The sequence below is a fragment of the Amphibalanus amphitrite genome, unplaced genomic scaffold (genome assembly GCF_019059575.1).
Source record: "Amphibalanus amphitrite isolate SeventyFive unplaced genomic scaffold, NRLGWU_Aamphi_draft 000834F_arrow, whole genome shotgun sequence".
Classification (NCBI taxonomy): Eukaryota; Metazoa; Arthropoda; class Thecostraca; order Balanomorpha; family Balanidae; genus Amphibalanus; species Amphibalanus amphitrite.
This window is the reverse complement of record NW_024882328.1, coordinates 146,612-160,942: the sequence shown is the minus strand read 5'-3', so window position 1 is coordinate 160,942 and position 14,331 is coordinate 146,612. Positions and strand designations below refer to the sequence as shown.

Sequence of the window (14,331 nt, the reverse complement as noted above, 5' to 3'; positions counted from 1 at the left end):
ATTTCAACATTCGAACTCTTTAGAGACATTCGTAAGCGTCATCCGCTGATCAACGATCAACTTCAAGTTCCACGAAAACCGGCTGCTCAGATGGTCATCATAAATCACATTTTTTGTTTGGTAGGATTATAGGCAATGCAGTATTAAATAAAAATTGTTTTGACGTTTCATTTCTTTGTTTTAAGTGGTACGACCGTGTCCGGATTTTGACGACACGTTAAACGTTGGCATCTAAATTGTCTCGACAACTGAAATTTGCTAAGCGGACGATGGATGTCACAGTTTATGTAACGAGTACCTAGACCTACTGACCAGTGCCTAGAGCTTATTGCGGACCTTGGTTTCGTCAATTCGTTCATTCAAAGCGCTCTGAACATGTAGAAAAAAATATATCCAGAAAGGAAACGTAAGCTAAGTGCTAACAATACTGTTGCTAGAAGTCTAAAATGAAGTCGTCCTAAAACGCATGTTTTACCCTTTGCATGCGCAGTTTCTTGGCATTCCCCATACATAACCGTCTGTGATAGGGATTAGTCGATCGGATGCAGATTACTCGCAGGCAGATTTGAGTTACTAACAGCGTAGTAGTAGAAGCTGCTGGCATACCTGCCTATGAGTGTCAGGATCGTGTTCCCGGACAGACCTCCATTGAGGAGAGATCGAGACTGGAGGAATCTGCCGGAGAGGACTGATTTCACGGGAGCGGTGGTTGGGAACAGAGAGGTAGACGGTCGCATGGGGCCAGTAGCCAGAGAGGGATCGGTGACGGTAGTGGTAGAGGGATCGATGATGGTAGAGGGAGAGGGTTCAGTGATGGTAGAGGGAGACGGGTCGGTGACGGTAGTTGTAGAGGGAGAGGTGACGGTAGAGGGAAACGGGTCGGCGACGGTAGAGGGAGAGGGATCGGTGATGATAGTGGTAGAGGGATCGGCCACGGTAGATGGAGAGGGATCGGTGACGGTAGAGGTAGAGGGATCGGTGACTTGAGTCAGAAATGGAACGGCGACTGGAGGGGGTGGATTGGTGACTGGTGACGCCGTTGGCGCAGGAGCTGTGCTCGGCTCGGAGGTCGCCGGTACGGTTCGGTTCCGTGGCGGCCGGGTACTCGCCGGCACGGTTAGGTTCCGTGGCGGCCGGGTGCTCGCTGTGGCCGCCGCTGTGGTGGGCGGTGTACAGAGGTGGGCCGGCAGCCAGCCCCCCGTCAGACACCGCCTATCGAGCTGAGCTAGGTCGGACCGCGCAACAAGCTTTCGGCGCAGCACTGCGGACGGAAAATGAAGCCTTGTTGTCCGGAAGCTAGATAAGCCCTGTCAACCTTACACTATCTACAATTAGTACGTTACCATAGCAATGGCGTCTCCCTTTATAATTTTGAAAAATCGCCAATTTTTATCGAAAAGTTCGAACATTTGAAAATTACGTAGACAATACGGGTCACTTCATAACTGGCCTTGTACGGCGAACTGACAAAACACTTGGAAGGTCATCAAGAATGAAAAAATATCTGCAAAAAAAGAATATCACCGTTCCGTGCTTCTATCCTCAGGATACTGAAATCCTTCTCCGCCACGCCGCAACCCCCTTCCGGGCTGGACAGGCAACTTTATCTCATGCGGGCTGCTCCCTTGGAGCTGCACCGCTGCTCCCGAGGGAGCGCACCCCGTAGCCGGGTGCAGTGAGTGCCTTGGGGCTGGGTGGCCTGTCCTCTGGACGGGCTCAGCCCCGGCGACTCACTAGGGTGCCTGCCCAGACCGATGTCTCCCCCTATATCCTATCATCCTTCCGGCTCTGAAATGGTCTTAATGGACCGAAAGGGCCTAACCCAACAAAACATTAAACATTAAACAAAAAAAAAAGAATATCTGCATCAAGTATAAAAACCTTAAAAGTATAAAAAAGCATTAACTGTATAATAGTATGAGCTTTAAAAATCAATGCTATTATATATACCTAAACTTATACAATATATAAACTCATAAACTTAAAAAGTATAAACTACAAATCATTCAATGAGTCTCGTACTCTTTACAATAAACATAGAAATGGAATCATCCTCAGCAAAAAAGCACTATGGGGGATTAAAAACAGCAAACAGCGTAAAAGGAAAGCTCTGTCCGTTTGGGAAGTCTAACGTAGGTACCGATTTTCTCTACGTATTTTGGGAAGCATTATTCCACAAAGTGAGCACTTCTCATTATAAGTGTAAGATTGTATTCCTTTGGATTCGCACCTGAAAATGAAATATAAGCAAAGTCCACGATCTTACGGGATTCTATGTAACTAAGGCCTGGTGGCTGGCAATCTGAGGAAAGGACGGATTTAAAGCGCAACTGGTGCACGTGTTGTGGTCTACTTTTTTCAAATCTGTCGGTTCGCTTTTAGTGCACAAATAAATACGGCACGAGACGAGCAATAGGTATGAATAGAACTAATAGAAGAGCCAAAACGTGAAATCAGAAGATATTCTCAGCTGGCCAATGCTACTGGTGTTGAGGATTCAGGTGCGCTGCGCTTAGACAGTCTTAAAAATCTGATTTAAAACGTTTAGCGAAATGTTAAACGTCTACATATAGCAGCCGCCTCACATCAATTAGCTACACGAGACTTATAATTCGTTTTTTTTTAAGTTCGACCCTCACTGTAAACATCTTTTTGGAAACAGCACGAGAATTGCTAGCTGAATTACTGAAGAAACTGGTTAGCGCACTTTGTATTGGAGATATGAATTAATATTTTTCATATCTCCAATAAAAGTTTCTAACACCGATGATATACTGTTAAGTTAAACGCCGTGCGATTTATTAATTAGTTCGCTTATACTTCCTGACAAGTCCTCGATCCTTGTGGGGCTGCAAAAACCGAGCTGCGAGTCTGGGAAAAAGAAGCCAGGTAGAAATAATTTTGATACAATTGATCGTCTGCGAAATCATTGTGCGCCAACGAGTTTTCTCAGTAATTCAGCTACCAATTCTCATGCTGTGTTCAAAGAGATGTTAACAGTAAACGAACTATAATCAATTCATGCATCGTTCAGGGGTTCATGATAAAAAAAAACAGCGCTATCGGTGTGGGATAAGACTTGAACCGTCTCCAAAATAATCGTTCTTGCTATTCCGGTCGAATAGAAAGTAAAATTTTCATTGACCACAATAGACCTTATCCACATTTTCAATATGGGAGAAACACTTTATTTCAAGAAGCTTATCAATCTATTGAACGTTCAATTGCTGTTAAACACATCAGTTGCATGACACTTTATAACTTTCGAACGCTGCGCGTGAGTTCATGAAAAACACTAACTTTGCTCGGAATCAAATTAACGTTTTAATCGTCTCGCAAACTATTTGCTCTTCCTACTCCCAGTTCAATTCAATGTAAGGCAGCATTTAATATTTGTTGACCGTAATTTTGCTTTTAACTTGAAGATAAAGTACGAAGTACCAATTAAAAAAGTATGACTCAAAAGGTATCTAAATCCAATTTATCTGCACAATCGTCGTATTACGTGGCCAACACAATCGTCACTAGCCGTTTTTACGACGGGCTATCTGGCGAGTGCACTTAATTTCACCAAATCTGCACCGAATCTCATATTATAAAATCTTGGTATCATTAACTTATCTCAGTGTTTTAATCGAAAATAAGGTCTAATAATTTGAAAAAGGAGGCATATAAGTATCTATGCAGCCCAAATAGATGACTTTTCAGAAACGCGCTGAACTTTATTTGACCAAATCTGCACCATGTGTGTACCAGATGGCCGTCGTTAAAACGGCTATTATGGATAACATGATTATGCTAACATAATGTATGTCGTGAGGCGTGGACGTATAATGCCGTCATGATATTTATGTTGAACCGACGAAGTGACGATATAGAATGAGTCATTTCATCGGTTTGGTTCAAAAGTATTTTTATTATGCATGTAAGAAATATATACAAGTAAATCCTCAAAATAAATCTGTTTTAGTCAATAGCCATGCAGGTAGTAAATGGTAAATAATGCGCTTACTTGGCGGTAATTTGGAGAGGTCCGGGGTTTGCGGTCTTCCGTGTACTTGCATCAGGCTTGAAGCCGAAATTAGAACCAAGAGGAACCACATGGTGCGCTGAACTGAAAGGAAACACAAAATAAAGCTGTTACGGAGAATTACAGGCAATTGGAATGAGATCAATGGTTAAGCCTAATAGACATATCTAAAAATAGTACCTAAAACCAGCGAAGTCAATCTGAGACGGGGCCAGAAGGTCCACCAAACCACCATCAATTGGGAAAATCTAGCTTTAAGTTTTATCTTACTTATTGCTAGTTATGGCTGCGAACATCTCAACGAAAGCAAAGTGCTTTATGTATGTAAGGCATATCTGTGATATTCAGACGCTTCGTAGCGTTGCAACACAGTCGAGTTATTTGCTCATTAGTAGTGGGCAAGAACTTGCCCGCATTGCAGTGCTGCTTCTGGGCAAACTCAAATTTATCCGAACTAGATTTTGCGGCTGGGTATTTATTACTGGAATGCTCCTTGCGACCTACCACGGCTGTGCTTTGATATTATATACCAGGGTTTATATACTGCATAATACGAGTAGGCGCATTTTGTGTATATTTCCACGTACCCCTTGCACGTACCTACCCTGACATTAGCTAAAGAGAATAAGAAGCTAAGCTAGAAAACTTGTGATTCTCACGTGCCAATATAACACGCACTTCCTGGATGAGACATGCGAAGTTCAAGAAGGAGTATTTAGCTGATCTCAGAGGAATTTTCTCAGAGGTTCTTTCGCTTCCCGGATTTATCTTTGGTCGGATAGCGAGGTTGCTGCATGCCTATAGATCTCACTCACTATAAGACACTCTTACAACTGAATTGGTAGCAAACTTTGGTACCGAAATCCTTCCGATTACCGAATTACCCAATCGGATGGTAGGGTTTGGGGCCTACGCTAAGGCAGTGCTAAGCGTCCAGCTATGCCAATCCCTTCATTTAGGTAGTCGAGCTAAGTCAACATTATCAATTACAATCAAAATACAAAAAAATGTCATGCATATCCTATTTGGCAATTGTGCATGCTTGTGGTTTCCAACGGCGTATAGATGAACATGGCACCGGTGTGATGTGTTACAATCGGGCCATCGTCACGGGCACAATGAGCAGTGGGCACTGGGCACTGATCATTCCTCCAACCACTGTGTTATCACCGTGAGTCAGACGACAGCTATCTCACCTGTAAGCCGGACCGATCAGTACCACGGGACGTCCCTCTGTGAGTGTGATGTCGCTGGTGAGGAGCAGTCCCTGCAGCGTGGACAGACACCGGAGGGACCTGCTGGCTAGCTGCGCCGCCGGCGGACACTGCGGGGGCCGCCGCGCCGACCGACACAGCGTACCCGGGGGGCGGGCCCCGGTCATCCGTCCCTGCTGACCGGTGATGTTTCGTTCGACCCGCTGCTGAGTGGACCAGGCGTCATGTGACCGACGGAAAGATCCGGCCGTCCACTGCACTGTCTCACCAGGGCACACGACTCAGCTAACTATGTAGGTGAATGACATCACCGGAAAAGGCAGGGGATCACGAAGGATAACTTCCCGTCACTTCCATTCATACCACCTTTTTGGATGATTAGTCCAGTCGGGTACAGGTTAACCGACAGGGACTCTTTATTCGCTGTTGACCCGGGCTTCAGCACTGACAGCAGCCGCCTGGTACTGGTAGACTGTGCCGCATGACTTGGAAGTTAAGCGGGTCAGCCTAACTATACGCTATTTGACATCGTCCTGGGCCGCTGGATGGAACGCTTTGTGGACTGGCCCTTGCGTCAGACCAGCGGTGGGAGGGGGGTAGAGCCTGTTGACTTAGCGCGACTCGGCGGCTGACGTTGGCCGGAGGATGATGTGGGGCGCGTCCGTGGGCCCGGGACTGGGCGAGTGCGGTCCATTGTCGCATTGTCTGATTGTGTTGCTCAACAAATAGGCTCGAGCCCCTTTGCCTTTGTCCTTTGACCACTTGCATGCTATTTATGATAATGCTTATAAACATGAAAAATATAAGCGGGACGCCAACATAATTGGCTCGCAGCCGCCAATAACAATCAACTCATCTCAATCCAACCCAACGAAGAACAAATCATTTGTGCCCACTGCGGCTCGAACCGGGTTGTCACTACCGGCAGCGTCAGGAGCCCACCATTATTCCACTGAGCTGGGACGACTGTTATGGGTGTCGTTGATGTCTTGCCTGGAGAAAAAAGCCGATCAGACCTAAGGCTGAAGAGGTGTTATCAGGCAATGCAATGAATCCGGCGACACGGGACAGTGTCAACTGTCAAACAGCGTACAGTTAGGCCGACCCGCTTGACTTTCAAATCATGCGGCACAGTCTACCAGTACCGTACCAGGCGGCGGCTGCCAGTGCCGAGGCCCGAACGGCGAATAAAAAGTCCCTATTAGTGATGTCAATTACGGAAAATCGGAATACCGATACCAAACCAAATACCAACCAAAACCGTGGAGAAATACCGAAACCAAACCAACTTGGGAACATGAGGGAAATACCAACTTTTTACCGATTTCTTAGCCTCTTAAACATTAGCGAGGGGTCATGATACCAACAAAATGCCAAACACATTAGGATGAAAATACCAAATACCGAGTTGGTATCGGTTTGGTATCGGTATACCAAAAAGTTGGTATCCGATTGACATCTCTAGTCATTAACCTGTACCTAGTACCTACCCACAGGGTGCAATGTATTTACGCACGTTATGAACGCTCAGCAGCATTCATCTAATTCAGTCCGCCGCACAATATGATTGAAGTTGACAGTCGATACAGATGGATTGAGTCTGTTGCTTGGCAACTGTACATCATGAAATTGTCGATCCTATTCTTACATTCCTGCTTTTATGTTGAAATCGTTGCGTGAAATGTCAGCTGACTTTGCTACCAATTCCTTATGACATATGCATGTTTCCATCGGATTCCGGTGGTAGCTGAGCCCCTGCCCCTCCCCTCCCCCCTCCCACGGTAAAATACACATGACTGTTGAATGTTGAGGTTGTTTATTTACGTCTTGTTCGTTTGCTCATTCCAATGACGTCGATAGACAGAAAAAAGCATCTCACAGCGACACGCCTGCGTAACATTCGCACTGACGATTTTCAAACAGGATGCATAGCAGGTCGCTAACTACACTCCGAATATGATAATGCATGTCACAGACTTCTCTATATATGGACTGTGCGCTGATCCGAGGAAATCAGCATTGGAGGCCCAAAAATAAGTGCACTTTTATCCATCTTTTTACAATGAAAAGGGTGTCAGAATATTTACAAATTTCGATATAGGATAGCCCATACTTTTATCTACCTGTCGGATTACATTTTTTGTTGAATTCAAAATAAATAAGAAATAAATGCATATAAATGAGAACATGTTTTCTCGTTCAGTTAGCCATTTGTTCACGCTGGAGGTATATACTTCACAAATGCAGCCGTACTTTGCGCGCATTTTCTTGCTTTTGAATGTTGGTTGCATTGTTGGTTGTCGTTGCTAATTTGTCGGAACTAGTCATTTACGTTGGTTTTGAAAAGGGTTTTGAGAAATAACGATACATTTATAGGGCCACAAGAAGCAGTAAAAATAAGTAAGAAATAGCTCGAAAAAAATGGTCAAAAAAGGAAAGAATATTATCGATCACTACCTCATCACGACCGGATCAGAAAACGTGTGGTGCGAAGATGTCATTCCGGGTATCAAGCCAGAGTCAGGGCAAGAAAATGTGAAACAAAACATAATTTCTAGCAAAAAGGCAACTTTTTAGCCTCCCGTATAACTAAAAGGAAAAAATGTTCACAGACGAAACCATCAATCGAGATAAGAGATAACGCTGAGGACAATCAGATTTGCAAGTTTACTTTTGCAAACACTGACTCCTGTGAGACTCACACAGCAAGAAGAAAAACAGGACGCTATCGACGGCGCCAGTCTCAGCATACTTCCTATAATGCCTAGTGGCTAGTGCCTTATTTTATTCTGGAGAAAAAAAGACTCACTGAAAGGAGCTACAAAGACTTAACTTGACCAGCAGTTAATGTGAAAAGAACAACTCGCCATCGCAGTTCGAAGCTACGCCGCGCTAAATAATGCCATACCCATGGCAGTGATACGCCACTACATCCAAAAGAAGTAAGCTTATTCAATCAAACAATGAAGTTTATCCAGTGTGTCGTATGGGGTTGTAGTTCATTATGGTCTGGATCAAATCATCTCGGAAGAATGCTCGATGAAATGATGGAATTCGTACCCTTCGCATCAATGTTAAACGACGAAGGTTGCCGCTCTTAAATGTTACCGCAAAACTTGCATCGGGATCGGGAAGCTCAAGAATACGCCAGTCTGCGAAGAACGGACGGAAAAATAGCGGTGGAGCAGAACAAGATGCATAGGGCTGATTGGAGTATAAGTAGCTGGGACAAACATCTGTGCCGGTGGTGGCCTGTTATTACAGGAACTTCTACTTTGGATATCTCAGGAAACTGGCAGGTTACCATTTCTAGGCCAGCTGTGGACATTTTGATGGAGAAGCCAAGAAATGTGCCAAGGGCGAAGAGCATACTGTAACTAACGAGCTACAGAATATGATGGAGGCGCCGGGGGCACTAATCGTTTGGCCGAACGGGGAAGAGCACTCGATCCGCGCCCCGGCAGGTTACCTGTGCTCCAGCTTCCGAGCTGAGATGGTCGCCCTCCGAGCTGCTCTCTCCTAGCTGCTGGAAAACCCGCCGCACGCCGAAGACACCATCGTAACCTGCACCGACTCGCAGTCCGCCCTCGCCGCCATCCGAGGTGGCTGGGCCGCCCAGCACTCCTCGCTCGGAGTGGACATCTGGAGAGCCCTCTGGGGACGGACAGCTGGAGGCCTGTTGGTCTACCTACAGTGGGTGCCCTCACAATGCAGGTTGGAAGGCAACGAGAGGGCCGACACCATCGCCAAGAAGGCAAACATACTCGACTAAAAACAAATCCTTATAGACGTCCAGAAGGCCCACTGGGCCGCCGCCAGAGTGGCGAGGGCTCGCACCGTCGGGGCCTGGCCAACCGGCTGGTTCCACCAGCTGACGGGGATCGACTCCCGCCTACCGTTGCCGGCGGCGACCGGCCAGCGGCGGTGGACATCCACCAGCTCCGCGCCGGCCACTGGACAAGCTCCTCCCAATGGCGCCACAGAGTCGGGTTGGCGCCCTCCTGGCTGTCGGGGTGCAACCAGTGCGACGACCGACAATGCAGAGCCGCACTCTACCCGTCTGCTGAGAGGAGGCGGACAGCCCAAGCATGTCCTCCTGCGGTGCCCGGCTCTGATGGGCACCCGACATCGCCTGATGGCGACCATCAACCCCAACATGGAGGAGGTGCGGAGCGGCAGCATCGTGGTGGCCCTGGGGGCCGCCCACAGGTCCCTTCAGAGCTGCTCGGCTACGTCTCCATGGGACGAAGGGACACAATAAAAGCAACAATAGCTACAGCATGACAACGTGATGGGAACGACCGTCACAAGAGCTATCGCCTTATCATTCAGCAGCGAGTGGAAAACGAGCAGACGGAGGGATACGTTGCAATTGGTGATGCGCATGTGCGAATGTGTGAAAGTGCGACTATGTGTAGATGCGTGGTGCGAAAAAGTGGGTAGCAGAGAGGAACAGTGAAGACACCGTTGCAGCAGACACACATTTTCCCGTAAAGTCCCCCATCGGCATTACCGCCAACCTTTACCACAGCGCGGTCGGTGCACTGTCGCGCGAGTTTGTAGCCAGCCATGTCAGAGATGTGAACAATCCAGCACACGGGGGAAGAAGAAAGGGATGATAATCACCCTTTCTCGCTGGATCCCGCGGTGAAAATGGACTAACGCCATTTTCAAGCCCACTGGTGCAATGTGAGATGAACTTGACATGAGGACATCAATGGGTGTCGATGAACGTGAAATGTTGTTCCAATACATATTCATATCGACCAGAAGCCTTTCTTATTCTGAGCTACGAGCAATAGATAGTACAAAAACAAAATATATTACATAAAATTCAGCCTGTCGACAGGAAACAATAAAAGGGTATTGTGTTACAACATATGGGTTCATATTACGGCTTCAGAAATTTGGGCTTCCAATGCTGATTTCCCAAATCAGCGCACAGTCCATATATAGAGAAGTCTGTGTGCATGTGAATAAAGATAAGAACACATAAAACAGTACGATTAAGCAAATGCCCTCGGGGCGTCACTCGCACATATTGATAGAATAGAAATGCATTTCAAGTCGCTAGACATTTTTGTGTAGTGAATAGTGCAGAGTGCAGTGCCTATATTCGAGAAGTGCCTCAATGCCTCAGTGTAGTGCTTCAATGCGCCTGACATAAAACGCACCAATCGTGCCAGCTCTCAGCCAGCAGTCCAGCTAGTTAGGCTGATTGCTGAATGGCTTACGGGCAGTGGCATCCCTCCTCGGAACATAGTAAATACATACTCGTATGTGTAATTATGGCAATGTCTAAACGCGCACCACTGCAGCCCGGCAGCCCGGCACCACTGCGGTACGGCAGAAAACTGCACAATCTATGCATGACACCCGCCTGGCAGCTGTATTCGTCTCTCTCTCTCTCTCTCTCTCTCTCTCTCTCTCTCTCTCCTCTCTCTCTCTCTCTCTCTCTCTCTCTCTCTCTCTCTCTCCTCTCTCTCTCTCTCTCTCTCTCTCTCTCTCTCTCTCTCTCTCTCTCTCTCTCTCTCTCTCTCTCTCTCTCTCTCTCTCTCTTTCTCTTCTGAATATGTGATTGTCGGAAATGCATGCCGGCGTATGAAAATAGTAAGTGCATACATCATACACGTACTACGACTTCAATCAGGCACACGATGGCGATTGTTCGAGTCCATTGGCGAGCTTCTATAAGGAACCACGTCGAACATTGGACGGATAAGAGGAGCACCTCACAGGAACACGCGGGAAATAGGTGAGAGAATAGCATCTCACGAGAGCGAGCGGGGGATGGTGAGAAAAGCACTCGACGGGAGCGAAGAATGACGAGAGAAGCACCCGACAGGAGCGACCGACGCACGCGCGGCCGCTCAGGTCTGTTTCCTAGAAGCCGTTGAACGAGGCCTCGTTGTTTCTGACTCCCATCAGTTGACAGATGCTGCTGTACTTGAGCCGCTCGTACGGCGACCGGTTCAGGCAGCCGTAGTACGAGTTCACCTTGAAGCAGTCGAGCACCGACATGCCGTTCCGCTGGCCGATGATGGTGTTGTTCCTCAGGGGCACCATGGTCGGTGATCGACGGTCGATACTGATGGCAGATGATGAAGGTAAGATAGGGCAGCCAATCGTATGCGAAGTCAGACCCGGTGATCAGTGGACAGTGGTGCTGACTGTTTTTGTGAACATGTGCCCATTACGGTGCCTAGTCCGTTCGTGTACTTCTTTTGTTGTTGCTCGAAGTTGATATTTAACCCGCGCACCGACGGGGGAGGGGGGCGGATATCCGCCCCCCCTGAGGTTTTTCGCGAATAGCGGGAAAACCGCGGCGCTACGCGCCGCGAAATTTGGTATGACTATTCCCTTATCAATTTTACACATGGTGTGCAAGTTTGAACCTCCTACCTTTCAAGGTCAGGTCACCAGGTCACTTTGAATGACCCAACCTCAAGTCACTTTTTTGCAACTTTGTCACCGTGCCAGAGCTACAGTAGATGTCGGAGGCCTTTGAAAGTCGCAGGATGTTATTAGGTCATTAGTAGCTACAATTTGTATATCTCGGAATTTTGATATCGGTGACCTAAGGTCAGGTCAATTTCGCGACCTCCCCATTATAAGTCAATGGGGGAAAAATCAACTCCCTGTTTTGACCACTAAAACGGGTCGGAATGGCCCCATATACCATACATGACTTCATATACGATCAACCTTCACTACCTTGAGGTCTGTTTTGCTGTTGGCCAGCTGTGAGGTCATGTGACGTCATCAAAGGTCACCAAAGGTTTTTGGCCAATAACTCCGTACAGGAACAAGATACAGACGCGTGGATGGTCTCATTGTGTTCAGCTCGTCAAGACGCATCGAATGATATACATGATGACCTCGAGGTCACGTGACCTGAGGTCAACCTTTGACCTTGACCTTTCGAGGTCAACATATATATCATTCGATGCGGATTGACGAGAGGATCACGATGATGCCCTTAGTTTGTTCCTATCTTGACTAATTCGAAAGTTATTCGAGAAAAACTCTCTCCATATTTAGCGCCGCCATTTTGGCTTTTTCGACCCCTGTGACGTCATCTTTGACCTGACCTGAAAATGACCTTAGTAAAAATTGTAAATCTTGACCGTGCGTATCCGATGCCGTTTACCGCTTGTCGCTATCTTGCTTCGTTCTCGAGATCTCAGGGGGGGGCGGTCATCCGCCCCCCCCCCCCCGTCGGTACTAAGTTGGCGCAGACCCCCGTCGGTGCGCGGGTTAACGTTAAAGCTAAACACCGGTGATTAACATACAATGCACGGTGACAAGTCCAAATCCATGTTGTAATGCAAAACAGGTTACAATGTTACCGGACTCGAAACTTACCAGGCTAAGCGCTTGGAGACCTACCAAACCAAGGCTGTTGCCGGCATGCTGTAGGTATTAGATATATGCAGTGTCGATCTATATATCTACTCACCTGAAGAATTTGGCTCCGTAGTGCATCACGCTTGTGTGATCGTAGGCGTACTCGATGGTGGTGTTAACGGCTGCGTGCTTTTCAAAGTTGTTTAGGAATCCTGAAAATAGAATAAAATGTCGGATAATAACCGGTGGGATGCTTGGCATCTGATTATTAACAGCGTTCTTATATAATATTTATTACTTGCACACCTTCATCATTTATTCTACGGAAACATTTCTGTAGAGTCATCTAATAGGCATTGTTCTACTTTTTTATATAAAATACTCATGCTTAAATTGTTTATGCTTAAAATGCTTAACTGCTTATATTGTGTGGTGCAATGTGCATTGTGCACACCTCCGAAAATACGCACTAGGGAGTGTTTCAGTGGCATGGTGAATGATGACTAAATACATGAAATCATTTGTTTCTCGTAGTGGACTTAAACATTCACGCAATGTGAGACGTTTAAACATCGCTTATGGAAATGACAATGCAATGGAGTGTTGCAATGCAATATAGGGTGTTTTGTTCTGACGCAAGCAGCGGCTATGGATCTCTGAGTGATCGGCCATTGCGGGGCGACCTCCGGCACGTGACACGACTGCAGGGCGCGGGGGTTGGACCGCGCCTGGTCAGCACGGCGCTCCATTGTGTGGGTAGCCCTCCACTCGGGCGCGGACAGGTGCACAGGGGCCGACCGACATCGGATATCACTGAGAGCCGGGGCGCAGCCTATACGGTCCCAGCCCGTCAGCACCCGGGACAGAGCAGACATCCATCGCTGTCACCCAACAGGCACAGCCAGATCGGCCAGAGCTATTGCACAGCAGGGACAAAAGCCATCCATGTCTCACGGTAGACAAAAGGCTGTCAAACGGCGAATAGCTAGTGCTGTGATCATAAATGTGAATGCAACAACTGAACTAAATAGTGTTAAGTTTGCCTGTATCCTTTTCCATATCCTTGAATTGGCTCATATCAGTTAACTGTAGTCGGTAATTTAAACGATGATACGTACCTAATTTATTGAAAATACCTACTCTGCCTACCTGTAGGTAAAATTGAACAAATAAATAAATAAATAAACAAATAAATAAATAAATAAATAAATAAATAAATTAATTAATAAATAAATAAATAGATAAATAGGTAGATAAATAAATAAATGAATAAATGAATAAAGAAATAAATAAAACTCAAATTCATCGATGACATCCAACTAATTAAGCTCATTATGACATGGTTGATACGCATACATTGTAGCTTCTTCGCTGAGAAAAATATGATAGGATTAAAATCGTGGTTAAAATTCACCCACTGGCGCAAAATTACCGTTTGGCAGCTGGGGCTCATTGCCATGTTTTTACGTACGCGGTATGATGTTTTTCTTTATGATGAACACGTGCTGGTCACGGTCGAAGCGCGACTGCTCGTGGAAGAAACCGAGCGCGTGTATTATTTCGTGCACGGGTTTCCCAATGGCGACAAAGCACCGTTTGGACCTTTTGTCGGGCGGCTGAAGCGAGACGATCTGGGCACCGCCCAGTTTACCAATAAACGACCAGCACCTGAGAATAGAAAGATTATGTCAATAAAAATACAATGCTGAATTCATTAATCATTGGTATAATATGTTTCAC

General features: G+C 46.6%; 1 protein-coding gene across 1 annotated transcript in view; it reads right to left on the bottom strand.

Moving 5' to 3' along the window:
* Positions 1-10,216: 10,216 nt before the first annotated feature.
* The window catches only part of LOC122366845 (hatching enzyme 1.2-like), a 29,352-nt gene continuing 25,237 nt past the window's right edge, over positions 10,217-14,331 (bottom strand). Inside the window, 3 exon segments of the mRNA XM_043339474.1 lie at positions 10,217-11,332; positions 12,704-12,803; positions 14,063-14,259. Coding sequence (XP_043195409.1) covers positions 11,128-11,332; positions 12,704-12,803; positions 14,063-14,259 — 502 coding nt within the window. The 3' untranslated portion in view covers positions 10,217-11,127.